Source organism: Furipterus horrens, unplaced genomic scaffold (genome assembly GCF_987537825.1).
Source record: "Furipterus horrens unplaced genomic scaffold, mFurHor1.1.pri manual_scaffold_3, whole genome shotgun sequence".
Classification (NCBI taxonomy): domain Eukaryota; kingdom Metazoa; phylum Chordata; class Mammalia; order Chiroptera; family Furipteridae; genus Furipterus; species Furipterus horrens.
This window is the reverse complement of record NW_028327173.1, coordinates 167,202,972-167,230,591: the sequence shown is the minus strand read 5'-3', so window position 1 is coordinate 167,230,591 and position 27,620 is coordinate 167,202,972. Positions and strand designations below refer to the sequence as shown.

The 27,620-nt window shown below is 39.2% G+C and overlaps 1 protein-coding gene across 2 annotated transcripts in view; it reads right to left on the bottom strand.

Moving 5' to 3' along the window:
• The window catches only part of ZNF609 (zinc finger protein 609), a 191,490-nt gene that overhangs the window by 152,358 nt on the left and 11,512 nt on the right, over positions 1–27,620 (bottom strand). For both annotated transcript variants that reach the window (XM_090270754.1, XM_090270755.1), the window contains exon 2: positions 14,609–15,482. In XM_090270754.1, the coding sequence (XP_090126880.1) occupies positions 14,609–15,355 (747 nt within the window). In that variant the 5' untranslated portion in view covers positions 15,356–15,482. The remainder of the gene's footprint in view (positions 1–14,608; positions 15,483–27,620) is intronic.

The following is a 27,620-nucleotide window of genomic DNA, read 5'->3' as shown; positions in this document are numbered from 1 at the left end:
TAAAAATAAACCATCAGAGTGTATATCCAAGACTCATTCCCCACTGATCCCAGTTCATTTCAACAAGCTTTCACCTCTATGGGGGCAAGGGAATGGGAAGAATTGAAGTGGGTTTTGCCTGGCTCTTTTCTCTTGCTTTTGGTTATCAGATGTGAAATGGAGGATGAAATGTGACTAAGGAATAAAAACAAACTGAAACATCTGAAAATTTTAGTCAGATATAAAAATGTTATTGGGGTACATATTATTTTCCAACTATCTTCCCAGACTTAGCTCTGAATGTCAGTTCAGGTCACTAATCCAATAGAAATTATAAACAGCAATAACCTAACTTTGACTTCTAAACAGTCAATCCTTCCAATGTGTGTGATATCTGAGGTCACCTACTTGCTTAATTTTAAGAGTGATTAGAAGGTTGGAAAGTGACCTTATTTTAAGCCTTTAAATTTGCTCTATCCCATCCTTTCCCCACTTTGAAAAGAAGCTACCTTTCACAAAGGCTGAAGGGTAAAAACGCAGAGCTTCCTAAATCAGTAAGCTTAGAATTTCCATTTCTAGGAGTTTTTCCCTGGCCAAACTGCTTCCCAGGGAGAGACAAACTGTAAGTTTTCTTCTTCCTCAGCGAATTGTATTGGTCTACAACCAGAATCATGTTTATTTAGCTCTTCAGATGAAAACTTCTGTCTTTCCTGTCCTATAGGGCAATTGCAATGTTCTGTCCAAGAGCTGCCACTAGCACACAGCTAAAAGCACAGCACTGGCACCAAGTCTTCAAATAAGGTATACTATCCACAGCAGTGTCATCTCTAAGGGGTAGCTAATAGCAATTTCAAAATTGGTAAAACATCATTGTCAAATAGTAACGTTTTCTCGATACAACCCATGCTGTGCCCAGACTGCAAGGAAGGCCCATGGCAGAACATACAAAAAGGACTACTTTTTCCTGGTTAATTATTCTCACCTGGGGAAAAGGACAATAAAAAAAGTCCTCTCTAAATCTGCACAACTAAATACAATCCCATCTGGTTAAGACAGGACTGATAACAAATGTATACGTGAGTCCCAGAAATAAAAAATAATTAAAACAGCAACAGGATTTTAGAAAAGCATGGTTTTGATTAGCAATTTTCAACCCTTTTCATCTCATGGCACACATGAACTAATTACTAAAATTCTGCAGTACACCAAAAATATATATTTTGTCAATCTGACAAAAAATAGGTATAATTTTGATTCCTTCACAGAGGATGGCTATTGTTGTGTTAGCTGTTGTCATTTTTTTGATTTGACAATCTAAGGGAAAAGAGGTCAGTGCCCCTGACTAAACAGTCAGGAATTGCATGTTTCTTTTTTATTTATTTTTATGCTTTAGAGAGAAAGGGAGGGAGAGAGGGAGTTGGGGGGAAAGACATTGATGTGAAAGAGAAACATGAGGGATAAGGTGGGGGAGAAAGGGAGAGGGAGCGAGATGGAGGAGGTGGGGGGAGAGCGAGAGTGAGAGCAAGAGCGAGAGAGAGTGCGAGAGAGAGAGAGAGATGAAAGAGAAACATCACCCTAATCTGCGTGGCTCATCTGGTTGGGCATCCATCTTCCCACAAACCGAAAGGTCACCAGTTTGATTCCTGGTAAGGGCACATGCCTGGGTTGTGGGTTCATTCCCTGGTCTGGCACATAGGAGGCAACTGATTGATGTCTGTCTCCCACACGGTATTTCTCTTCCTCTCTTTCTTCCTCCCTTCCCCTCACTCTAAAAATAAATAAAATCTTAAAAGAAAAGGAAAAGAAAAGCAAGAGAAACATCCATCAGTTGCCTCCTGTATGCAGCCCAACCAGGATGGAACCCACAACCTAGGTATGTGTTCTGACCAGGGATTGAACCTGCTACCTTTTGGTATATGAGACGATGCTCCAACCAACTGAGCAGCTCAACCAGGGCTAGGTATTGCATGTTCTTAATATTCATGTGGCACATTCACTGAAAGTCACTGGTTTAGATTCTCGCTGAAAGTCAGAGAAAAGGCTAGAAAGTGAAAAGTGGGTCAAAGAAATTATCAAAGGCACTGAACCTAAGGAAGAGACTAGGCTCAGGGATATTTATGTTGGTAAGACAAGAATATCTGTTCTTCAGTTTGCTGTTAGGATGGTTCTTGTTTAACTCAAGGGTAAGTCCTGAGGTTACCATACAAAAACAACCTTATTTCTTTAGGCACCAAGAGAACCTAAAGAGAAGAAATTTGTGGGTATTGTGAGTAAACGTCAATGTTAGAATTGAAAAGTAAATGTTACAAGAGAATAAACATTGTATTAAGATAAATTGAATCCATGGACCTGTTAATTTCTACTACAGAGAGAATCTGGACCCCAAGATTTCCTCTACTGTCATAAAATACCTTTGCACAGCAAACAGATAACTGAATATATACATTTAACACAAATAAACTATATGTAGCTAGCAAAGAAGGAAAGAAAGAGAAAGAAAGGAAGGAAGGAAGGAAGGAAGGAAGGAAGGAAGGAAGGAAGGAAGGAAGGAAGGAAGAAAGAGAAAGAAAAGATAGAAAGAAAGAGCAATTCAAATGATTTGGGTCTCACCGTCATTCTACACATTTTGTACGAGCTATGGAGGGAGCCACAGATGGGAGACTTGAACTGGTTTGTTCACTTGTTGGTTTCCATTCCCATGTGCCTCTCACGGTATGAGCATTTCACCGGGTTAAGGCAAGTTCTACTATTTACAAATACATATGTTGCATCAATAGCCCTTACACATGAGCCAGCTTTTACACGAGGCTTCAACTGAAGAAATAATGGTTTGTTTCAATGCTGGAGAAAATAAATGTGTTGAATTTATGAAGCCAGTATGTCAATCTCCAACACGGTATCATCTTAAGTAATTTTGAAGGGTACTTTCTGCCCAAGTGCTTTATATATCCTGACGTTAGAATTTGATCCTTGTAAGTAAGAAATAGAAAAGGACAGGAGAGACACCAGAGGCAAATAAAAATGAAAGAATTTCTCAGCCTCTTTCTGAAATTATAATAAGCAGTCAGCTTTTTAAATTTCAAGTCCTCCCAATCTCAATGCAAGCACATATGTATAATCAAAATGAAAAATGCCTTATGGCATATTTTATCCAAAACAGACACTCTACCAGATGTTTAGGAATCTGCATACTGATGGGATTAAGATCTAGTCTAATATGGTGTATATAAATGTATAGTTACTTTGTATAATTTTCCCCCACATTTACCAATTTTTTCCTCCTATTCAGTGGAATATGTATCTGAAATACTCCAAAACCTAGAAATATCCATCAGAAGTGTAGATTTATGTAGTACCAGTAATAAAAACAATGTTTTAAATTTTATTATGAGAATTTAAGGTTATATAATTATAATTTTGGCCAAAATATGACATTCCACTTTTTTAAATTTATTGATTTTTTAGAGAGAGGAATGCAGGGAGAGACAGAGGAGCAGGGACATCAGTTTGTTGCTCCACTAGTTTATACATTTTTTGGTTGATTCTTGTATGTGCCCTGACCAAGGATGGAACCCACAACCTTGGCGCATATTCCACTTTTTAAACTATAAGTTTGCAGCATATTCAAATATGTGTTCATCTGTGATAATAACTAGCATTCCAATTACTCTTCCTTAGGTATGAGACTTAAAAGTCCCAGCAGGGAAATACTTTATATGTATTCAAACACATTTATTTCTCCTCTTGACTTCAAAGAAATTGTGTTTGTACAAAGAAAGAAAGAAAGAAAGAAAAAAAGAATGAACAAACTTAGGGAATTTCTATTTCTGTTATATAATGCTCTTTATTCTTAATTTGAATGTGTTCAGAAGCAGTCTCAGGAATAAGGTCTTTATTGAATAGCTGCCTTATTTTATTTTGGGGTATCATAGATTTTCAGAAATTTAAGAATACCTATTGTTCAGTATAAACTCAGAAATGTATTCACAAATCAACGAGAAAAGAAATTGGCAGTAAATTTAATTATCTAAACCTGTCTTCTGCTCCCTTCTAATTTACATAGAAAAATATCACACCTTGCCTATATGTGGCAAATGTTTCTACTCATAAAGACTTTTGCTCAAATTTACCTTAAAAATTTTGGAACAATAATTAAAAACTTAATCAGTAACACTAATATGGTTGCTCTACCTTAAAGGCTATAATTATCAGAAATTAAATAATTAATTCTTCTAATTAAGAGGATAATAAGAAGTCAGATTCATTATAGCTGTATTCCTAAATGGCTATTCCCAACATGATTGAGCAACGAAAAGGAGAGTCGGAGGAGAATCTTGAGCATTCTGTAAAATCCTTGAGGATCACATGATATCTAAAGTGCAGAGTATAGCTCCATTTGGAAATGGCAAAAGGCAAGGAGAACTTTTATTAGAGTTCCCCTGGCTAAGGGAGTAACATTAATTTCCAGAGGCTTTATAGTAAAGCTAAAGTTCTTTCCACAACAGTAGTGGATTTTAAACAAGAGGCAATTTAAAAGTGCCTGTTGACATTTTTATAAAATATATATACATGCTTAGGGTCCCCTACCCTAAAGATTTTACTTCAGTAGAAGTAAAAACTCCAGAAGTGATTCTGATATGCACCTCCTGCTGAGAAGCCTTAGCACTAAGAGATTCTTCAGCCTGAATGCTGATTTCTCTAACCTCATGCTACTTTGGTTGGTGTGAATATGATGACATGGTACATCTCCTTTCTACAATACTTTCTGTACCTTTCTCTAAGGTTTGATTCAGGGCAGAGCTAAGCAGTTAACTTTGGAAAAAACACATCAACTAGGAAATGTCAACTCTAAGCTGGGTACCAGTTCATAAAAAAATTTTCACAGTGAAGAGAACCCATGACTAAGCAAAAACAGAGGTCAAGAGAAGACATACAGGTGGCCAACACAAACATGAAAAGATCCTCAACATCAGCAGTCATTAGGGAAATGCAAATCAAGACCACAATGAGGTGTCACCTCACACCTGTTAGAAAGGATATTATCAAAAAGACAAGAAATAAGCATTGCTGTAAGAATGTAAAAGAAAAGGGAACCCTTGCCCTGGACTGGTGGCTCAGTTGTTTGGATCATGTCCCATACACCAAAAGGTTGCAAGTACCATGCCCAGTCAGAGCACACACCTAGGTTACAGCTTCAATCCCCGTAGGGGCAGGTACAAGAGGCAACTGATCTATGTTTCTCTTTCACACAGGTGTTTCTCTCTCTCTCTCTCCACCCCCATCCTTCTCTCTCTAAAATCAATAAACATATCCTTGGGTGAGAATAAAAAAGAAAAAGAAACCCTTGTGCACTCTTGGTGGAAATGTAAATTGGTGCAGCTACTCTAGCAAAGAGTATGAAGGTTTCTCAAAAAATTAAAAACAGAACTAACATAATGATCCAGCAACTTCACTTTTGGGTACTTATGTGAGAAAAAAAAACCCCACGAATTAAAAAATGCATATGTTCATTAAGCATTATTCAGAATAACCAAGATATGGAAACAACCTGTCTACTGATGAATGAATGGATAAAGAAAACGTGGTATAAACATACAATGGAATACTACTCAACCACAAAAAAGTAGGGAATCTTGCCATTTGCAACAACATGGATGATCCTTGAGGGCATTATGCTAAGTGAAATAAGTCAGACAGAAAAAGATAAATACCATATGTCTCACTTATATGTAGAATCTAAAACAAACACACAAAGTTCGTGGATATTGAGAATAGGCTGGTGGGTGCCTGAGGTGAGGGATGGAGGATGGGCAAAATGGGTGAAGGCAGTCAAAAGGTACAAATTTCCCGTTACAGAATGAGTAAGTCATGGGGATGTAATATACAGCACGGTAACTATAGTCAATAATATTGTATTGCGAATTTGAAAGGAGCTAGAAAAGTAGATCTTGAAAGTTCTCATCACAGGAAAAAAAGTTTTTTAACTATGTATGGTGACAAATGTTAACTAGACTTACTGAGGTGACCATTTTACTATATACAAATATCAAACTATTGCACTGTATACCAGAAACTGATGTTATGTCAATTATACCTCAATTTAGAAAAAAAAAAAAAAAAAAAAGAGGCTAGTGCCCTTGCTGGTGTGGCTCAGTGAACTGAACATCGGCCTGAGAACCAAAAGGTCACCAGTCTGATTCCCAATCAGGGCACATGCCTGGGTTGCAGGCCAGGTCCTCACTTCAGGGTGTGAGAGAGGAAACCAACTGATCTATCTCTTGCACATTGAGGCTTCTCTCCCTCTCCTTCTCCCTTCCTTCCCCTCTCTCTACAAGTAAATAAATAAAACCTTTAAAAAATGAATTAATTAAAAGAGGCCAAGAAAGGATTTAATGGTCAGGTCTGGCTCATCTAAACACAATCTATCAATAGCATTTGCCACTAGGGCTAGAATGCAGTGGTCTCAAATTTAAAAAGCAATTAGAGTATTTTTTCAGGCATATGGTTAAACTGTACTCTCAATAAACATTTCAAGTTGAAAACTGACCACCTCCAAAAATCTAAAAATTGTCTTTATTTCTTGCAGCTAGTGACAAATTCACAAAAAGTATCTCAATCCTCATTCTTCTGACTGTTCAGACTACCTATAGGAATTCTAACCCTTCAAAAGGCTAAGTCTGCGCTTGTCAAGGATTAAAAGAGGAAAATAAAAATTTCTAACCTAAAATAATCATAGAACCATGACTCCCCAACCTGAGATCAGCCTGTACCAAAAGAAGTCCAACAAACCCTTCCAAACTAACCAATCAAAGAATACAACCCCAAATGCAATGGTTTTAAGTGCTCTGAATCAATCTCTCCTCAGGCTTTGCTAGAAATCAGTAGGAGTGAGAATATTAGCTATCACAAGCTCAATAAAAAAGTTAAGCCTCCATGGGCTTAACTTTTCAGAGTCTCTAAGGATATCCCTTCTCCTTAATTTCATAATGACCTTGTCCCTCATAGCTAATAACATTATAATATAATATTAGCAACAGCTAACATTTCTTGAGGGCACATACAACAATCAACTAATGAATGCATAAATAAGTGGAACAACATATCTCTCTTCCTCTCAAATCAATAAATAAAATGTAAATAAAAAAGAGGGAAGAGCGCTCTACAATAATCAACCTCAAACTTTAGTATGTATCATGATCAATGGGAGAGCTAATGTTAAAACACAAACAGCTAGGCCTCAACCCTAGAGTTTCTGGTGGCCTGAGATGGGTACTGAATTTCTAACAAATTACCAGGCACTACTGATGGTGATGCTGGTGCAGGGACCATTGCTTTATGAGACGGTAAAAGGAAGTAATTCCCTCTTACCTTAGCTATCACCTTCTCATGTGAGAACACTTCTCTACAGAGTACTTTCAACAAGAGAGATACTTAGGATTTAAAAACACCTCCAGAGTCTGAAAGATGATTAAAGAGAATTTTTTTTTTAACCCCCACTTCACAAAGGCTCCAATGTCACCAAAGCAGTGAAAATCCAGAAACAGGAAAATTGTGGACAGAATGCTTGTAAACTCCCCTCAACAACCTCTTACATCCACATCTTACATCTTCAGCTTGGAAAGTGTTTCCTAGGGCAAGAGAAATGCCAACAGAAAAAAGAAGCAGATTGTTTTTTAATACTAAAAAAATGAGGACAGGCTCTGAAAATATAATAGAATTTTGCCCTATAAACAGAAAATCCCAAAAATGCTATAAATTCCTATTGTCTATCTCTCCTTTGTCACATTGTCCTGTATCTCAAAGAAACTATTCAAGACAGACCCAAAGTCTACATTTTCTTAGGCAGCTTAAATATCAATTATGTCAATGTCATCTAGGATAAACGACTTCAGGGAACAGGATTTGTTAAAAATGCCTCCTTAGTCAACCACGCAAGTGTCTTTCTTGGATGGGTGCTCTCAACCATGACTAAACTGTACTGAGAGAAATATACTTTAAAATATTAATATGGCCTGGCACCTTCCTGATGCTAATCCTTCCAGGCCCATCCCAATGGCACAACTGGGAAATTAACTGAAGAGAAAAGCAATCTTCCCTCTGCTCTTGACTTTCAGATGCTCCTGCTCTGCAGCTTTGCCACACACAGACTCATTTTACACACACACACACACACACGCACGAATAACTCTCAGCAGGAACCAAAAATCAAAGCCTAGACCCATGGTTTTTAAGTGAGCAAGTCCAATTTCCTTCTTTGTAGCCCTTGACACATGCTGGCTGGGAGCCGTCTGGATTTTTTTCTGCCTTGTTTCTGCACCAGAAGGCTCTGCACTGCAGGTCAGGGGATGATAAGGAAATGAACAGTGTAATTTCCAAGGCCTCTGAACACGGCCTTGTCAGCAGCTCTGGAGGCGGGTTACTCAAGCATGGCTTGAAGAGTGAAAACCACAGAGAGGAGGGCTCAGCCAGTCAGCAGTGGCAGGATCTCAGCTGTGTATGTTACTGCCACCTCCAGCCTAAAAGCCCAAGCCCTGCTGTCTCCCTGAATGAGCTCTGCAGGCAAAAGCTCTTATACCCAAATGGCAAATATACAAGTTCGCACTGGGGGAGGAAGATTAAGGACTGGGACTTAGATTCTCCATGCACTCGTGTGCAGAAACAAAAACATACAGTGCTCTTCCAGCATACATGAGACTGCACATGCTGGCAAACCCACCGCAACAGCTATCCAACATACCCAGCCCCACACCAGGGATACGACCAGAAAGGAAACTCAATTCATATGAAATCTGAAATTCAACAGGCCACTTCCATATCCTTTGAAGCCAATTTTGCAACCCCCCAACCCTAACATAAATATCAGGGGCTTAAGAACACATCACCAGCATGCAAATTTTTCAACCCACATTTGAAACTTCGTTTGCACATAGTGCTGCAAGTCTTAACCAACATGTTTATCTACCGATTCTGGGCTTCCTATATAGGTAGAATGTTTTTATACTTCAACCCACTATTACCTAGGGTGTACTGAGACATATTTTAACTCAAATCATGTTTTGTTTTGTTTTTTTCTGATATTTGTTGAATGCTTCCCAAGTGCCAAGCACTGTTCTGAATATTTTATATTAACTAATTTAATCTTACAACAACACTGCATAGGAACTACTGTTTTCCTCATTTGCAGATGAAAAAACTGAGGTAGAGCAGTTAAGTAACTTGCTCAAGATCACTCAGTTAATAAGTGGTAAAGCTGGAATACAAAACCCAGGGAATCTGGCTCCAGACTTTACACCCTGAACCAGTAAGTTATAAATGGGTTGATGTAAAATTTAAGTTCATAAGGCTGGTGTTTTAAGTGAGAAATGGCTCTCAATGCCCACCGTATAAAGAAAATTCACAATGGTTCTCAAATATTAAAGTATATAGCAATTTTCTGGAGAGTCTTCTGGAAATAGATTCTGGGCCCCTACCCCTAAAATGTATTTAGTAGATCTGGGGTAGTGTCCAATAATCTTCATTTTTGACATGCAGGAGATATGATCCACATGGTTTTATGGGCCACACTTTCAGAAACTCTGCTCTAGATGGCTGAGTGGGATAATAAAGAAGATGTAATACATATATACAATGGAATTCTCAGCCCCAAGAAAAGATGAAATACTGCCATTTGTGACAACATGAATGGATCTTGAGAATATCATACTAAGCAAAATTAAGTCAAATGGAAAAATCAAGAACCATATGATTTCACTCATATGGCCTAAAAAATTGAAAGCAACAGATGAACAAACAAGGCAAACAAACATTCACAGACACAGACACCAGCACAGTGGTTAGCACAGTGGTTACCAGAGGGAAAAGAGAGGGGCAGACAGTAAAGGGTAAAGAGGCGAAAATATGTGGGGACGGAGGGTGGTTTGCCTTTGGGGGGTAAACACATGACGCAATATATAGATGCTATATTATAGAACTGTGCACCTGAAACCTACATAATTTTATTAACTGATGTCACCCCAATGAATTTAATTAAAAAATTTTTTTCTAAGAGAAAGCAGTCTTGAGAGTATCTGGGCATTTATATCCAATATTACTGAGGTAGTCTTTAAAGTGGGAAAACAAAGAAGCTCTTATAATAGTTAAAAGATTTGTTAAGAATCCTGGAGTAAAAATATAATATAAGAATGTGGTAACAAAATACCTGGTTTCTATGTCTGGCTTTGCCACTGACTACCTGGGAGATCCCAGACAAGTCACATGACCTCCCCGGTCTTAGTTTCCTCTTCCATAAAATGAGGAGGTTGGACAAGATAATCTTTCCCTGGGCCCTCCTTGAATTACAACACCTAGGTGGAAAACAGAGCTGCTGAAGAAAAAATAAATTAAGTTCAGGTTCCATTGTAGTTAAAGAATACATCTCTGCTCTACATAAATATAAACTTTCAAATTTTTTCCATGAAGGAAAATGCTTGAGGTCATTTGGCTTCAGGAAGCAAGGCTGACTACTAAGCCATCACTAACTGAGAAAGAACAGCTAGAAAAGGAGGACGATGTTAAGGGAGAAAGTCTTGTATCAGAAGGAATAAGAGAGACCTGACCTTGGCTGGGCAATGAGGGATTGCAACATGACAGAAGTGAAGGCAGAAACCAGGGCAGGAAAAAAAAAAACCAAGGGCAAAGTAAGAGGCTCTTAGAACAAAGGATACAATATAGCAAGCTTGATCAGAAGGCAAAATCGCTAAGAGCATACACTTCATTTTCTTTGTATGCTAAAGTAATGGGGGAAGCAGTTAATATATGCAACATTCTGAGAGTAGCAGAAGCAGAGTGTTTCTACCTTGCAAGATCAAAAGCAGCAGCTAAAGTGGTGAGAGGAGCTACTAGTTGCAAACTTCTAGATACTTTAGACAGTAGAACCTACTGGTTACTTTATATATCTGGAGAGGGGGGTGGGGGGGAAGGGGTGGGTCTCACCCTGGCTGGTGTAGCTCAGTGGATTGAGTGCTGGGCTGTGAACTGAAACGTCTCCGGTTCAATTCCCAGTTAGGGCACATGCCTGGGTTGGAGGCCAGGTCCACAGTTGGCGGTGTGTGAGAGGCAACCACACGTTGATGTTTCTCTCCCTCTTTCTCTCTCCCTTCCCCTCTCTCTAAAAATAAATAAATAAAATCTTAAAAGAAAAAGAAAGGAGCCTCACTTAAACTCCTGGTTTAAGCCCTGACTCTGTCTGCATGACAAGAGTCGCCACAGATAGATCATTGCCTTCTGTGGTTTGTAAATTCTTTTTTTCTCGCCTGTCAGAGTGCAGTGCAAGCACTAAGCTTGGAACATTCAGACAGGCAGTGTCCCTAACTTAACAAGCTATCAATCAAACCACAGGCAAGGGAACAGACAGGAGCCAGAAGGCTCAGTCTTGTTTATTCCTTGGCAATCCCCCGCCACCCCCATCCTCATCTCTTCAGCTGGCAGAAAGTATGAGGCAGGAGTGTTCAGTAACAATTCAGGGCAGCAGCAACTGCTAAGAGCCATCTCTGGACTCAGAAACAGCACAGGAGCCCTGCCAGAGAGAGGTGTGGTAGAGCAAAAGTGGGATCCCAGAAAGGGAAATCCACATCCTTGGCGGATAGAAAATTCCCTCAGTCATAGCCTAAGACATCTACCTGGAGGACAGAGAAGGTCCTGAGGCAATTTGAATATTCAAATATCCCTCATTAGCTAGTAGTAGACATGTGACAATTCTACCCTACACCACAAACTCCATTTGTCTTCTCTCCTATTTCCAAGGAGGGGTGGGTGGGGGGATTCCTGTCAGGACACTTTCCAAATATTATGAGTTTTATTTTTCATGACAATTCCCAGCTCACAGTATGTAATTCCTAGATTATATCACAACATCTGTTTTACCGTTTTGATTCTGTTGACTGTCCCACGTGGAAGAAACATTCCAAACCAGTAAAGCCATAGGCAAGCCCATATCTCAGAGAGAAAATCTTTTTTTATTTTTGAAAGATTTCATTTATTTATTTTTACAGAGGGGCAGTGAGGGAAGAAAGACAGAGAGAAACATCACATCAATGTGTGAGAGAAACATCAATCAATTGCCTCCCACATGCCCCCAACTGGGGACCTGGCCTGCACCCCAGGCCTGTGCCCTGGCCAGGAATCAAATCAGCGACCTTCCGGTTTCTGACACCCAACCAACTGAGCCACACCAGTCAGGCTCAGAGAGAAAATCTTTAAAGAAGTTTTCAGCGACTTAGCTCATAAGCTGTTGTACTAATCATCAAACACTGACTAAACACCTATTATGCACCAAACCCTGGGGCCCCTGTTCCTCAAAAGCTGCTCCACTGCAAGATTCTTAGCCTTCTTTTCCTTAATGTGTCTTTTCCTCCTCCCATTCCAGAATCACTATCTCCCTGCACAAAGTGTTTTCATCTCCTAGCAACGTCCAAACATTTATTTAAATAATTATTTCCATGGTCAAAGGCTTTCTGTTAAAGCACCCTCAGACCAAGAGTGTTCAAAAGGGTTGAGGGAACAGGGAAAGGAACTGAGAAAACAGGTTCGTGCTTCTAGTAACATCGAACTGCACAATAATGCTCTGCTTCTAAAAGCAATTCCCAGCAATCTTATCTTTCTTCCAGAAAGTGAAGCACAGTTTCTCTCCCTTGTCTCTCTCATTCCACTGCCCACTCTCAGTCTCCTTGGGAGACAATGCTTATAACACAGCTACATTATTAAGGGACAAACGCCCCTAGCACCAAGGTGTATTCTTAGCCAAACAGACTGCATCCTTCAGCCCAATTATAATCCGAAGGGCAGCCTCCCAACCGTCCCTGCACCTGCAAGAGAAAATGTGTTCCATTTGCTTCATTGTTGGAGACTGTCATGGATATTTAGAATTAAATCCTACATGAAGCTAAGCATCATTAATCCTTTCACCCGCAGACTAATACTGGGCTTAGAAGACAGCAGCATTTGAGGCAAAAGAGTTCTAAACAGAAAGGAAAATGAAGGCCACTCTCAGAAGTGGCCACTTTCAGCACAGGAAGAACAATGATTATGAACATGGATAATATGGCAAGAGTTTACTGAAGCCAGATGTAGTAAACAGTCTAATGGGCCTGGAACAGAAGCAAGAACTCCTGGTACTCCTAGGCCTCTTCAGAACAGTATTATCCATCTGTACCCCAGAGAAAATGGTAAATTGTGGCCAGCACAGAATGAGCCATGCCAGTAGCCAGCTGGAACCTGACTCTGCTGAGGTGGACTATAGCATCTGCCACCTAAGCACAGGCAGCTTCTCTGGCAGCTGCCACTGGTAAAAGGGAATAAACCATTGTGTTATTAGTAGAAGAAAATTCACAGCCCTGTTGCCAGGGAAGCCCAGATGTTGCTAAGAGCTACAGATTTGCTACAGGCAAAGACCAAAACATCTACAGCAGAAAAAGTGTAAGCTACCACTGAAATGCAGGCATTAAGAGGGCACCACCACTCAAATATACACAACCACCCTCTATTTATTAACATTTACATATGGAAATAGATATTCCCTGTTGCAGCTGATGTAATTACAGAGAAATCAATTTATACTGTATCTGCTGGGGTCAGCTGAAAGCACAGGGTGAGCAGAACACAGAGCGGAAAATCAAGAGTCAATGAACAGCTCATTCCCCAGCCAGCCACTCTGCAGGAAACTGTAAGCTGCAGAAGTTTAAGGCAGTCTGAGCTGACCCTAGACTCACAGCTACTCTGCTCCAGCCCTGCAAGCTCCATTTCCTGAGACATGAACTAAGATCATCTTCCCAGAGGAGAGTCCCTCCTGAGGCTGCAGGCACCGGTCCTTCCAAGTCAAACAGAAGGCATGGTATCATCATTACACTGTTTGGCAGCTATTAAACCGCCAGGAGACTTTGATTCCCAATAGTTGAGTGAGATACCTGGCCAAGAACTATACCTTTAGTGGCCAAAGAATCTCTTTCAAGGCTAACCTTTCATAGCTTCCACACTAACTCATAAGGCCTGATTAAATACCTCATAGTATAGCCAGTACCTCCTGCCCCCTTGTTTTCCTGCCCCACATTGTTCCCCTTTGCTCTCTGGTAGCCAGCAATACAATACCTGGTAGACATCAGGCCATGGAACTTATTTAACTCTTTTCTCCTCCTGAGACCCAGCAGCACCATTTATCCCATTAAGAACAGCATTCAACAGAAAGGCTATTAAGTTTATCAACTTATTATTAAGTTTATCAATGACTCTGAGGACAAAATGCCAGTCAAGCTGGGAACCACATGAAGGTTGAAGCCGGCCTTTAGCAACAAGGGCCTGAGGTGGGACAAAAACAAGGTGGGAAGTTCACGATCTGACTAATAGAAAATTCATTCTACAAGGAGCTGCCCCCAACAACAAATATTCTTCTCCAAAATGTCCAGGCCTGGTGTTAATAAATCTATAGGGAATCCCTTGATTTAAAACAAAACCACATTATCATTACCAGCTGCTCTGACCTTGTAACTGGTCATTCCCCACAAACTAATGAGCCTCCCACAGAGTGCACATGGCATTCGGCGGTTAGTCCAGGGTAGTTCTGACTGGCACTGGGCAGCCAGATCTGGCCACCTCTTACCTTTTCAGACTTGACTTTCTTTAGCGGGCGACACTCATTCTCCCCTTCCTCTGGCTCCGGCTTAGCTCCCAAAGGATTGAGCGCTGCCCCAGGCTCAATAGCTATACTCCCAAGTGGCTCCACAGCTCCTGCATCCACCCCTGCACTTCCATCATACTGACCACCCCGTGCTCCCAAGGGGACTGGCTGGAGAACGCCAGGATCCTTTTCTGAGCAAGTCCCCACTCCTTCGCTTCTCTCCTTCTTGCTCTTAGATGAGCTGTTCTCCTTCTCCTTTTTGGAGCCGGCTACACTACGGGATGCCTTAGTCGCCTTCTCTGAGCCCTTGGGAGCAATAGCAGCAACCAGACTTCCTGCATTGGCACCATCTCCTGAGCGTCCCTGTACCTCTTTCTTGCTAGCTGCCCCCTCACTTGGAGTGAACAGGGAAGTCCCTGGAGTGGGTTTGCTAGTGTCTTTGCCACTCTTATTCCTTTTGGATTTTGATTTGCCTTCCTTCCCTTGAGGACCTGGTACTGGGGTCACAAACTTGATGTTGTCTGGTAGTGTGGCCACAGCATTGGGAGCTGGTATCCCCACCTCCTTTGAGCCTGACATTTCCAGTTTCTGTTGGTCCTTTTCCAGATCGGCGTCCAGGTCAATGATGAGATTCCCTACTCCAATGTCCCATTCATCCCCACTGTCGTATGTCTCAACCGGGTTTGCATCCACTCCTTTCCCTCCGGAGGCTCCACTGCTCAAGGACATCTTAGAGTCAACGTCCCACCTCAAGATTCAAGGCTCTTCCTTGCCCCCAGCTTTCCTATTTTCAGCTTCAGCTATGTTCTCAGACCTGCCACATTGGTCAGTACATGCCCAGTGGACAACATCATTGCTGGAAAAAGAAAATTTAAAAAGCTGTTAAAGAAAACAATACAGGCAAGGAGACAGCCTGAAATAAACTCCCACACAAAACAGACCCTTTCCTAGGGGGCTATACCATCATAATAGACAAGACAAATAAGTTCAATTGTATTTCTAACCAAGTCACATTGGACCAGAGAAAAGTTAATTCCCACTCCATCTCCCCAGGGAAGAGTACAATATTTCCAATTGCCCAGAGATTCTGTGCTAAGTCTTAACTGGAAATTCTCTAGAGTTAGTTTCCCATTCCCAAGAGACTTATTTCTACTACCATTGCCAGCTGGCAATCTTTCCTCAATAAATACAAGCCCCGGCATACCACAGATTCAAGTTCTAGCACAACTTTGTTACTTACACCCCCTTTTTCTCCTTGCTACTTCTTGAATTACCAGAGACTCGGAACATGGACTAGCAAAGGCTTTAAAAGCCCTCTACTGCCCTGGCCAGGTAGGTCAGTTGGTTAAAGTGTCCTCCAGATACGCTAAGGTTGTGGGTTTGAACTCTGGTCAGGGCACATGCAAGAAGCAACCAATGAATGCATGAATAACTGAAACAACAAATCGATGTTTCTCTCTCTCAAATCAATAAAATGAAAATATTTGAAAAATTGAAGATATCTACTAGCATGGCCTGTCCCTAATGAAAATAATAAAAAGATGGTCTTTTAACTATTAGGGGGTGGGGTGTCTAATTATGGGTAAGTACAAATAAAAGATAAAAGCAAGCAGAACTGGGAAAAATACATCAGGAGATAAAAACTGTAACCAGGAGCTATCCTCAGAGATGCCTCAACCAATCAATTTAAATTATGTTAAATTAGCCTTATTAAACTCCAGGTTTCAAATTATCGTATATCCAAATAGCAGAATTGAATGCAGCCTTTTCCATTTCCCACTAAAATGTCTATGAAAACACACATATACACACCAAAAAAAAAAAAAGAAGAAGAAGAAAAAGAAAAATTTTTTACCCCACCAGTAAGTGAACTCCCAAAAACAACTACTGAAAAACCTAACACCAGAATGTGGGATAACGCTCCACATTCTTGTATAAGATTGAAGGCACCGTATTGGCCTCACCACATGAAACAGATAGGCTAAAATGGTTGGGGGCGGGGGGTAAAAAGGGCCATTTATACCTCTCTAGTTCCTTAGTCATGAGACCTGAGGAGTATACTAGCTAGAAAACGCAGCAGCCTACATATACCATCCTGATATTACTTTATGACTAAGCCAGAAAGCTCTGTTCTTGCTCACTGCCCTGTTCACTATCTTTCTATATTCACTTAGAAAATAACTCATAACAGCAGAAAGAGCAAACTAGTGGTGGCACAATGAATCCTACAAAGTGGATTTCTAACAGGTAAATGCTACAGATAGGACAGAGACTAGACAAATCGTACTTTTTCACCTCCTCTCTCAAAAACAGCAACAAAGAACCTGGGTGCTGTTACAAAAGAAAATGTCATCCTAGGAGAGCAGAGCTGTACCAAGTTGATGCCTGCCAGCAATGGGGATTTAAGAGAGAAAAGTGTGCACATTAATCTGCCATTTAGCTGGAGATCTGAGAAAATAATCCTTTACCCAAGTAAAGTTTAATGCCAACAGCAAGCAACCACAGGTGGCATCAAGTCTATACAGACCTTACTTCATAAAAGGAGGAGCAAAAAGTGTGTGTGTGGACCTGGCTGGGTAGCTTAGTTGATAAGAGTGTCATCCCAATACACCAAGGTTGCAGGTTCAATCTCTGGTCAGGGCACATGCAAGAATCAACCAATGAATGCATAAATAAGTAGAACAACAAATTGATGTTTTTCTCCCCCTCCCCTTCCTCTCTCTAAAAAAACAAAACAAACAAACAAAAAAACTCTCCTCTAGGAAGCAGAATGGTAATGTAAGAGAGACTCTGAAGGTGTATGTAAAGGAAAGAATATAAAGGACATAAAAATGTTAGTGTACACTGAGACATTTTGACAGCTCTCTGCTGTACTGGCTAATCTGTCATAGGGAAATAGGAAGAAATCCTTTCTTTCTTTATGAAAAGACAAAAATTGGGCCAACCTCAAATTACATGAACTAAGTGGGGGGATTGCCGGAGGGAATGGGGGCTACCAAGTGGAGAGGGCCAAAGGTAGAAAAATTAGGACAACTGTAATAGCATAATCAATAAAATAAAAACAAAAAAAAAACACTAAGGAAAGAGAATGAAAAAAACCTACAAAATTTTCAAGAGAAAAAGCTGTTAGTCAGGGGTCTCATATGGAATTAAGTTGTCATGTGTAAAAGCAATAGATTTTCAGTTATGTAAGGTCACATATATATCCATACTGTTAAAACCTATCTGAAGCACTAAAATCAGTTCAGTATAGCATAAATTTGAATAATTCTTGTTTTTGTTTTTTTGTAAGCATGAAATAGTGCCATTACATTTTTTTAAAAACTGTGCTTCTTCTCAGAACATGAAAAGAACATCTGACGATCTGTGCTCATTTCTAGGTTTCACATCTTTTTTTTAATCCTCACCCAAGGATATTTTTCACTGACTTTAGACAGACAGGAAGGGAGAAAGAGAGAAACATCAATGTGAGAGAGAAACATCGATTGGTTGCCTTCTGCACACACCTTGACCAGGGATCGAACCTTCAACCTACGTATGTGCCGTGATCACGAATCGACCCCATAACTTTTTGGTGTATGGGACTACACCCCAATCAATTGAGCCACACCAGCGAGGATCACGTTCCACATCTTAAGTGAGATATACTTTGAGATATACTTTAAATGGAGGAATGTCCAGAGGAGTATAGTCTAAAACTAAGAAGCCATTTCATAGACAAAAAGGTCTTATAAACTGGTGTTTTTTAGTCTGGAAAGGAGAATACGGAAGGGAAACAAGCTAGTTAGGGAAGAAACAGGACCAGATGTTTAACTCAGGAAAAAAATTAACAACCCAAGATTTCCAACAATGGCTCACAATGCTTAATGATACCGTATCTTTCTCACTGAAAGTATTGAGCAGAAAAAGCATAATCACCTGTCAATCAGATTATATAAAAAATTCATCTACATGTGGTGTGAGTAGTCTGGACAAGCCTAGGGCCTTTTTCAAATCTATAATTCTTCTAATATACCTATGAAAAAGTATTTTCCCTACTAGAAAACTACCCAGAATTTCTGAATGACCAGCATGCAAAGAAAACATATTATGAAGACTGATCTTTAGTAGTACTGATGTTCTTTAGCAAACCACTTTCCTATTTTTGAGGGTGTTAAAGAGTTTTTATGGGTACTACTTTTCAACCAGGTGACTTTTCAGAAAGCCAGCTTTCCAAACCCAGCAGGCGTCATAGTAACTTTGGTAGTACATTTCCAAAGACACGCTGTAAAATTGCCAAGAATTCTTTAATCTGCCTGGCTGCAACAGCCAAGCCACTTCCCATCTGCTCCCTACAGTATCCCTGGCTTTACACAGCTAATAATCAACTTTCTGACAGGTCATTGCAGAGATGTTTAACCCCAGGAGGTAGAGCAACTAACATGTTATCTGGAAATGAAACGCACTGACCTCTTGCTTCGTGGCAGAGAAAGTACAGAATCAGGAGAACCAATACCTTACAGAGAACAGAAGGCACTTTGAACTTGCAAGAGCTTCCTTAAATACTTTCCTCTCTCTTTTCTCCTTCTGCCTAACTGTACTCCAATTCTCTGTTTAGGACCATAATTCATCAGACTCTGGAATTTCTTGTCATTACCATTTGTGCCTTGTTCCTACATCTGATCTCTGTGGGGACCAAGCTAGGTCATGATAATCATTCCCCATACCCTGTACCTATAACAGGAGTTCAAATTCCAGTTTCTTCTCTGGAACCCAACTCGATCTCTCAGACTCCCAGTCCACAGACTGGTTTGCAATCACACATTTCAAGTCATTAATTGCTTTTTTAGGGCACATGCCATAGATCACACCACTCAAAAATGAACAACGCCTCTCTTCAAGAAGCTCAGGAAGAGAAAAAAAAAAAGTCCTTGTGTGCAGTCTCTGCTCCTGGCAAGAGGACATAAGCAGGAACTGACCTTACTTAAGTGCCAACATAATAAGAACAGTACTTCTCTTTCCACCTAGATAGAGCTCTGTATCCATCCGAGAAAGCTTCAGAGGACGCTTTAATTGCCAACGACCCAGAGATAATATGATCTAAGTAGCAAATTGTCCAATGTTATTCTACTGTAAATTTATCTGTCATCCCCTCTGCTCACGGATTTTGAATCAATCTTCTTATAGGCTTTGACCTGAGCAACAGACAGTTGTATATAATCTGCTTGAGACCACAAAGGTCACACACATTTGGATGTGAGGGTGATCTGTCTGGCTAGGTAGTTCCCTCCAAAAGCTGTAAGGATGAAGAAAAAAATGCTATACTGAATTCTAGGAATGTAGCATGGTGTAGAAAAATGAGCACAGAACTTAGAATCAAGAGATGTGATTTCTGGACTCAAATATCCATGGATGCTAGCCAGGCTGCTTCATTAAATATTAATTTTTTCATTATAAAGTGGAAGGAGAATCCATCATGACTCTAAACATATTATGAGTATACAAATCTGAAAAATATAAAACAACTTGAAAATATAAAATGACCCAAATATTCTCATAATGTTCTGGTGTCTGAACTTAAAGAAGGCTGTTTCATAGTTATACCTGTATAAAGTATCTAAGGCATTAAAAAAAATTTTTTTTTAATGTTAAATTTTTTTTTTTTACACATTAAATCACAGGTAGTACTGACATCCATTTGTGTTCTATGAAAGAAAATAGCAATCCTTTCTTCTTTGATAAATTCAGTGGTCTGGGTTTCCCCTTTATGGTACTCCTACCTATGAGCATTGAGATATGGCTCATAAAACTCTCCACTACAGTGACTGACAAAAAGACTCCAACTTGCCTTAAAATCCCTCAGTGATGAAATACTAATTTCGAGGCTCATGGTTTTAACATCTGGACTACCTCTTCACCAACTGTTCCAATCCACTACGATGCTGACCCCACTGACAGGACAGGTCTTCAAATCTAAATTGTGTGAGTTTCATAGGGTCTGATGCCCCAGGGAACTGTCAATAAATAAATGGGATACAGCAAGGTTGCTAGAAGAAAACCGTATCATATTATCTTCCCTGAGTTCCAGATGCTATCTTGAATCACTTCATATTTAGCCAACCTCAGGTGAGGCTAGTACAACATAAAAACCATCCTCAGTGATGCTGAGCTTACCCTGCTAGAAGAACAGGCATCTCCCTCTCCACCTGCCATGCTTCATAGGAGCTCGCTAATCAACTCAATTTCCACCTAGGGCTCTGAAGGAGAAACAATCAACTTTCCTTTGGGTCTCTCCCTTAATTTATTACATTAATTACTGTAACAAAGGAACTGTGTCATCTCCTCAAGTACCATAGCTCTCAGCTTATATCTCCAATGGGGATCAGATAAAGAACAGACTAACAGTGACAATTTGAGAAGAGGGATAAAATTCAACAGGGCTCATCTGACCATGTGTCACCTAAGGACATAGAGTAAAAGTGTAGCATCTCTCAGTCTCTGAGTGTTTATATGCTGGATCTCATGAATAGTTTTATGGCCCTCACAGGCTGCTATTCTCAAAGATTATGAGGCTTGACCTGTTTCATTTCACATAAGTAACTGACACTTCCACCAGGACATAGCTATTCAACAGGGTTCAGGTTTAGAGCTTTGGTGTTTGTTGATACAGCTCTATGCAGGTGTACATCTCACAATAGGCTAAACAGCATATTGAATATGCAAATAATTCAATTCCAATCCTGTAAGGATTCATTTGGTGGAACTAGTTCACAGAGAAAACCCCTACCAAGGCCTATGTGTAAGCAGGCTAAGAAGCAGAAGGCCAAGATCATCTCCAGGAAACAATATAGAAATCATCCACCATTCCTTGTCCCCTAATAATGAGGGCTATGTAGCCATTTATCACTTAGTTCTCATTCCCATAGGTAAACTTCCTGTGCTAACGAGAAAGAAGTGATACCAACTTCTCAGGAAAAAAAGTGAATAGTGGAGATAGGGAGAAATCAGAAGACCTAAGAAACTGGCCTTCCATTCAGAATTGTTGTGTCAAAACTCTTCTGTATGTCAATCTCCTCATCTCTAAAACAGGGAATCATATGGGTCAAGTGTATAGGCATAAAGGAAAAAGAAAAACCTTAGCATTTTTCAGGAAATACAGGAATTACCTTCACTTTTTATATTCTAGACTACACCTCTCTACCTAAATTTCATACACAAGAACTACTTTCCTATAGTAACTCGAAACAGCAAAGGAAGCTTCTCTATCAAAAGATAACATCTACACTGTTAGAAGAGCCATAAAAAATGGTGGAATCCATATGCACATCCTTCAGGATATCTAAGCCACGTCTACTTCTGCAGCCTTGCCTCATGGTCATGTTCTTGCCCTCTGCGTCCCACTCGCACCTTACTGCCTCATGGCCTTTACCTAACACTCCCTGTGTACATCCTACCTCTCAATGTGTGATGATCTGATTAATGTTTGTTTCCACCAAAACACTGCAAGCACACTGCTTACCACTGTATCCTAAGAATAGTGTTTGGTTCACAGCCTGCCCTCAAATATTTTGGTCAATAAATGAATGAATGAAGGCTGCTTTCCTCAATGTATAGAACCATAACAGTGCCTAGGCTGCCACTTCTCCTTTCCATTCTTACTTTGACTTGATTTGTCACTAATTATAAACTGTCTCAATTACCTAACAATCCTCAAACTTATTAGAACAGAGTGTGGATTCCTCTCTCTAGAATAAAGGATGCAGATTCAGCCCTGACTAGTATGGCTCAGTTAGCTGGGCACTGCCCCACAAAGTAAAGGGTTACTGGTTCGATTAGCAGTCAGGGCATATGCTTGGGTGGCGGGTTCAGTCCCCGGTCAGCATGCCTATGAGAGGTAACTGATAGATGTTTCTCTCTCACATCAGTGTTTCCCTTCCTCTCTTTCTCCCTCTCTAAAAATAAACAAATAGTATTTTTTTTTTTAAGTGCAGACTCAACAAAACAATCTCCACATTTCTTAAAATGCCTAACTGCTCCTGACTACTCTCTTAGCTGTCAGTCTCATCCATGCACAGTTACTGCCCAAAACAGGGTCAGTCCACAAATCAGGCAGTCTGGACATAATCAACTCCTGAGAGCCTCATGTGTATACTTAAATGTATTGTAAGTCAGACTATCAGACTTAAGCTACCCAGTCCTCACATATTAAGCACCTATGAATTAAAAGGGACAGAAGTCAGAAAAGTGCTCATGTCTGGGAGAGGGTTATTAATTGAGAAGAAGCATGAAGGAACTTTGTGGGGTGCGGAAAATGTTTATATCCTGAATTGCATGGTGGTTATAAATACGGAAAAATTGAGTTGTAAACTTAATATTAGTATACTTAATGCAATTTATTATCACACTATAGTTCCAAAAATAAAATAAAATAGTAACTACCTATGAATAAGAGAATTGCATTACTGAATCATGGTTCTAGTCCTAAAGTAGTATTTTATATGATAATGGTAAAAGGGAATCGTGTCATTGATCTTCTTAGGTTAGAATATTTAGGGGGATGGTAGGAAGGAAAAGAAAGAAAAGGACAAAAGAACCTAACTACTTACTTATGCATTACCCTATATTGTAAGATTTAAAGATCTGTTGGGGAGACCAAAAGAATTAGTGATAGAAACAATAACAACAAACAAACAAACAAAAGAGAGAGAGAGAGAATTACTGATATTAAATCCTGGAAGAAAAACAAAAGTTGTAGCCCTGGCCAGTGTGGCTCAGTTGGTTGGAGCATTGTCCGTACCCAAAATGTTGTGGGTTTGATTCCCAGTCAGGGCACATAACAAGGTTGTGGTTTGATCACTGCTCTGGGTGCAAACAATCCCCAGTACCAGTGCCTATGGCAGGCAACTAATCAATACTTCTCTCTTACATCAATGTTTCCTTCTCTGCTTTCTTCCCTCTCTAAAAGCAATGAGAAAATGTCCTCGGTTGAGGATAGGAAAAAAAAAAGTTGTACAAGAAAATATAACAGTATATTAAGTAGCTCAATAATAAACAATCTTTAACATAATAAGTAATAAACATTGATTGATTTAACTAAAAACTGTGACATAACTATATTAGGAGGATTTGATAAGGGGAGGATAATAGGAGAGCAATTATTATTTAGAAATATGGGAGTAAATACAAAAAAAAGACTAAAAAGTTTAAAGCAGTTGCCTACTAAGAGTGAGACTTGGTGGTGAGAAGGAATAAACAGTAGATTGCTGAGTTTCATTGAAAACTGTAGTACTATTTGAATTTTAATATAAATTTCATGGGAACAGAAAAATAAAAAATTTATATATATTAATTTGATAAATAAAACATTGTAAAATAATTTTATAAAAAGTTAAGGATATAGAGATGTTCCTCAACTTATGATGGGGGTTGCATCATGATAAACCCATTGTAAGCTGCAAATATTGAAAAGTCAAAAATGCATTTAATATACCTAACCCACCGAAGGTTATAGCCTAGCCTACCTTAAACATGCTCAGACCACTTACATTTGGGCAAAATGACCTCACTGCCACTGCCCAGCACCACAAGAGAATATTATATGGTGTTATTGCTAGCCCAGGAAAAAAATCAAAATTCAAAGTACAGTTTTTACTGAATGTTACCATTTTTCACATCATCATAAATTTGAAAAAATCACAGGTTGAATCATTAAGTCAGGGATTGTCTGTTACCTCAAAATATCCCCTGTTTCCCTTAATTGGTTATTATAAAATGTATCAATTCAATAATTTTTAAGACTTTATGGGAGATGGGAGGAAGGGCAGCAGAAGTGAGGCAAGTGTGGCTATACAGGGGCAGTACGAGGGGCCTTTGTAGTAAAGGAATGGTTCCACTTCTTGACTGTGGTAGTAAAATTGCATAAAACTAAGAACACACATTCCTAAATGGGTACAAGTAAAACTGGGGAAAACTGAATGAGATAGGTGTATTGTATTAACGTCAATATCTGGTTATGATATTATACTATAGTTTTGCAAGACGTTACCACTGGAAGAAATTGGGGAAAAGGTACAAGGGATCCCTCTGTATTATTCTTACAACTGTATGAGACTCTACAATTATCTCAAAATAAAGTTTAATTAAAAAACCTTTTTGACTTTATTTTTAATTTCTACTATCTCCAGGGTTTGTACATTTATTTACTATTGATAAAAATAACCCAATAATTAAGCTCAATTAATTTCTAACTTGAAAGGGTGCTCCCTATCCAATATAGAAACCTAAGAACAGGAAAATAAGTCTGTATGTTCATTCTTCTCTTCACTTGACAGGATTTGAGAATATTTCCTCTGTCTTTAAAAACTGAAGATTTTTTTTTTTCATGTCTTCATTAAAGCCTTCACCTCCTTTGGTCACCAGCTCTGACATGTATTTCTTAGGGATCAACAGAATACAGTTACCACAAACATAGACAAAGTTTGGTTTTGTATAGAGGGGAGTTTATTTTTATCTTTATTTAGTTCTGATTCTCTTTCTAATGATGCCAAGCATTTCCCTGGCAGTACACTGAGCTAATTTTTCTAGGAATAGTTTACACAGATTCCTAGTCTCCTTTAGGGACTGCACTTATTAGATAGAAGTTAATCACACTAAGAAAGTGGTTTGGACTTTTCTGCTTCTTTTTAAATGTAATACTTGTCTATACTGAAGCTAATTTATTTTTCATCTCCCACACACAAGATACTCCTTCCATCCACCCACAACAGCCAAGAGAATCTAAATTATACTCTAAATAATTTGGAAACCTAACTATCTGAAAGGGCTTAATATCATGGGGAAACCTAAATATGTCACTTATGGAAAATACTTTTTTAAGATTTTATTTATTTTTAGAGAGAGGAAAATGGAGGGAGAGAGATAGGGAGAGAAACATCAATGTGCAAGAGAAACATCCATCTGTTTCCTCTCACATGCCCCCAACCAGGGACCTGGTCACAACCCATGCATGTGCCCTCACCAGGAATCAAACTGGTGACCTTTTGGTTTGAGGGATGACACCCAACCCACTGAGCTACACTAGTCAGGACTGGAAAACATTTACTAAAGTGTCAAATAAGTGAGTGTCACTGCTTAAGCTCTTATACCTAGAAGAACTGATCAATATGGTTTTTGGAGGTAATGTCATGAGGAACCAGCACAGGGCAATGAGCGAAAAAAAAGAAAAACAAGGGAGGAAGCAGAAAAGCTCAATTATACTTTTTACTCTCCCCTATTCCCATAGATGTGTAACAATCTCTAGGGCAAGTCACTGTACTTATTTGAACTTCAGTTATTTCACCTGTAAAAAGCTATTAATACACCATAATACAGTGTAATACTCTCAGTAGAAAACGGAGCAGCACTCTAACATCAAATCGTTAATATCCCTATAGCAAAGTGAATATTTACTTGAAATAGAACCAAAAAAATAAGTAAGTAGCTTCTTATTAGTTGAAGTCAGGTTGTGCCTACCTTACAAAAAAAACCTTTGTTTTCAGAGCTTTTGCATTTTAGAACTGCAAATAAGGAACTGTGGAACTATTTATTAAGTGTTCATTGTCAGAAAATCAGTTTTCTAATGCACAACGAAACATTTTGCCCATTCCATGAGTAAAGTTTTTAAATAGCCTTTGGCCTGACTTTTCTAAGTCTTTTCGACCTAAATAATGTCCACTGGTAACAACTCTATCCACACAAAATTGTGAATAATTTGTCATATGACTTCTCCTTATGTAAACTAACCCACTGTCTTAGCCCCAGTAAGTTATATGAATGATACCAAGTCATCTCAATCCTTAACTTACATTTTAACAATTTTCCAATATAGTTTTTAGCTCTCCCACCTCCAAACCCCTTTTTTTTAGAATAACACTTGAAATCTACATCAGTCTGAATATAGTGACCATGCTATTTACAACTTAAAGTGGTATACTTTCACTAAGAATTCCAAAGTTTCTTCTTTAATTCTTTGTAAATTCTTAAATAAATTTTATTTCATCAAGTTTATTGATTTGATCAAGAAAAGCCTAGGCAGCTCTGACTGGTGTGGTTCGGTGGTTTGGGTATCACCCCGCAAAACAAAAGGTTGCTGGTTCCATTCCAAGTCAGGGCACATGCCTGGGTTGCGGTCCAGGTCCCCAGCTGGGAGCATGAGAGGCAACTGATAGATGTTTGTCTCCTTCCCTTCCCCCTCTCTAAAAATAAATAAAAAAAACATTAAAAAAGAAAAAAGCATAGGCAACTAGTAAAACAATGTGAAAAAATGCATTGTAAATACTAAATGAATGTTAACATTATTGGGCTAATTCCTGGGAGTTCTTTATATCTTTGTGTACTTCCTGTGCTTTTAAAAAAATTAACTCATGTTCTAATCAGGAAGAAAAACCATTACGCATCTATCATCATTTGACCTGGAAGTCTTTTTAATCTCCTTGGGAGGGGGGAAATATACACCTGAATTAACACCTGTTGGCTTTAAAGTTCACAATATCAGTAATATGTTACTGTATCACTTCAACACATTTAGTGAGAATGTTGGACCTCACATGTGATATGCAGCAAATCCAGAGAAAAGCCCTGTGAAATCTGCCTCAAAGTTCACCTAACATAAGAATTACATCTGCCTAAAAGTAACAGATTTCTCTTAGCAAGGACCAGAGTTCTTTAAGAACCTTATTGTAGCCGTGGCCAGGTAGCTCAGTTGGTTAGAGCATCATCCCAAAAGACCAAGGTTGAGGCTTCCATCCCTGGTCAGGATACATACAAGAATCAACCAATGAATGCATAAGCAAGTGGAACAACAAACCAATGGTTCTCTCTCTCTCTCCCTCGCCTCTCTAAAATCAATAATAATAATAGAACTTTATTTTAAAATTAGAGAGGAAAAACAACACATTTTTACAGAATAGCAAATAGGTCTCCTTGTGCACTGCAACTGCACAAGCTGATAATAGATAAAAATAGCATGTTCAAGTAC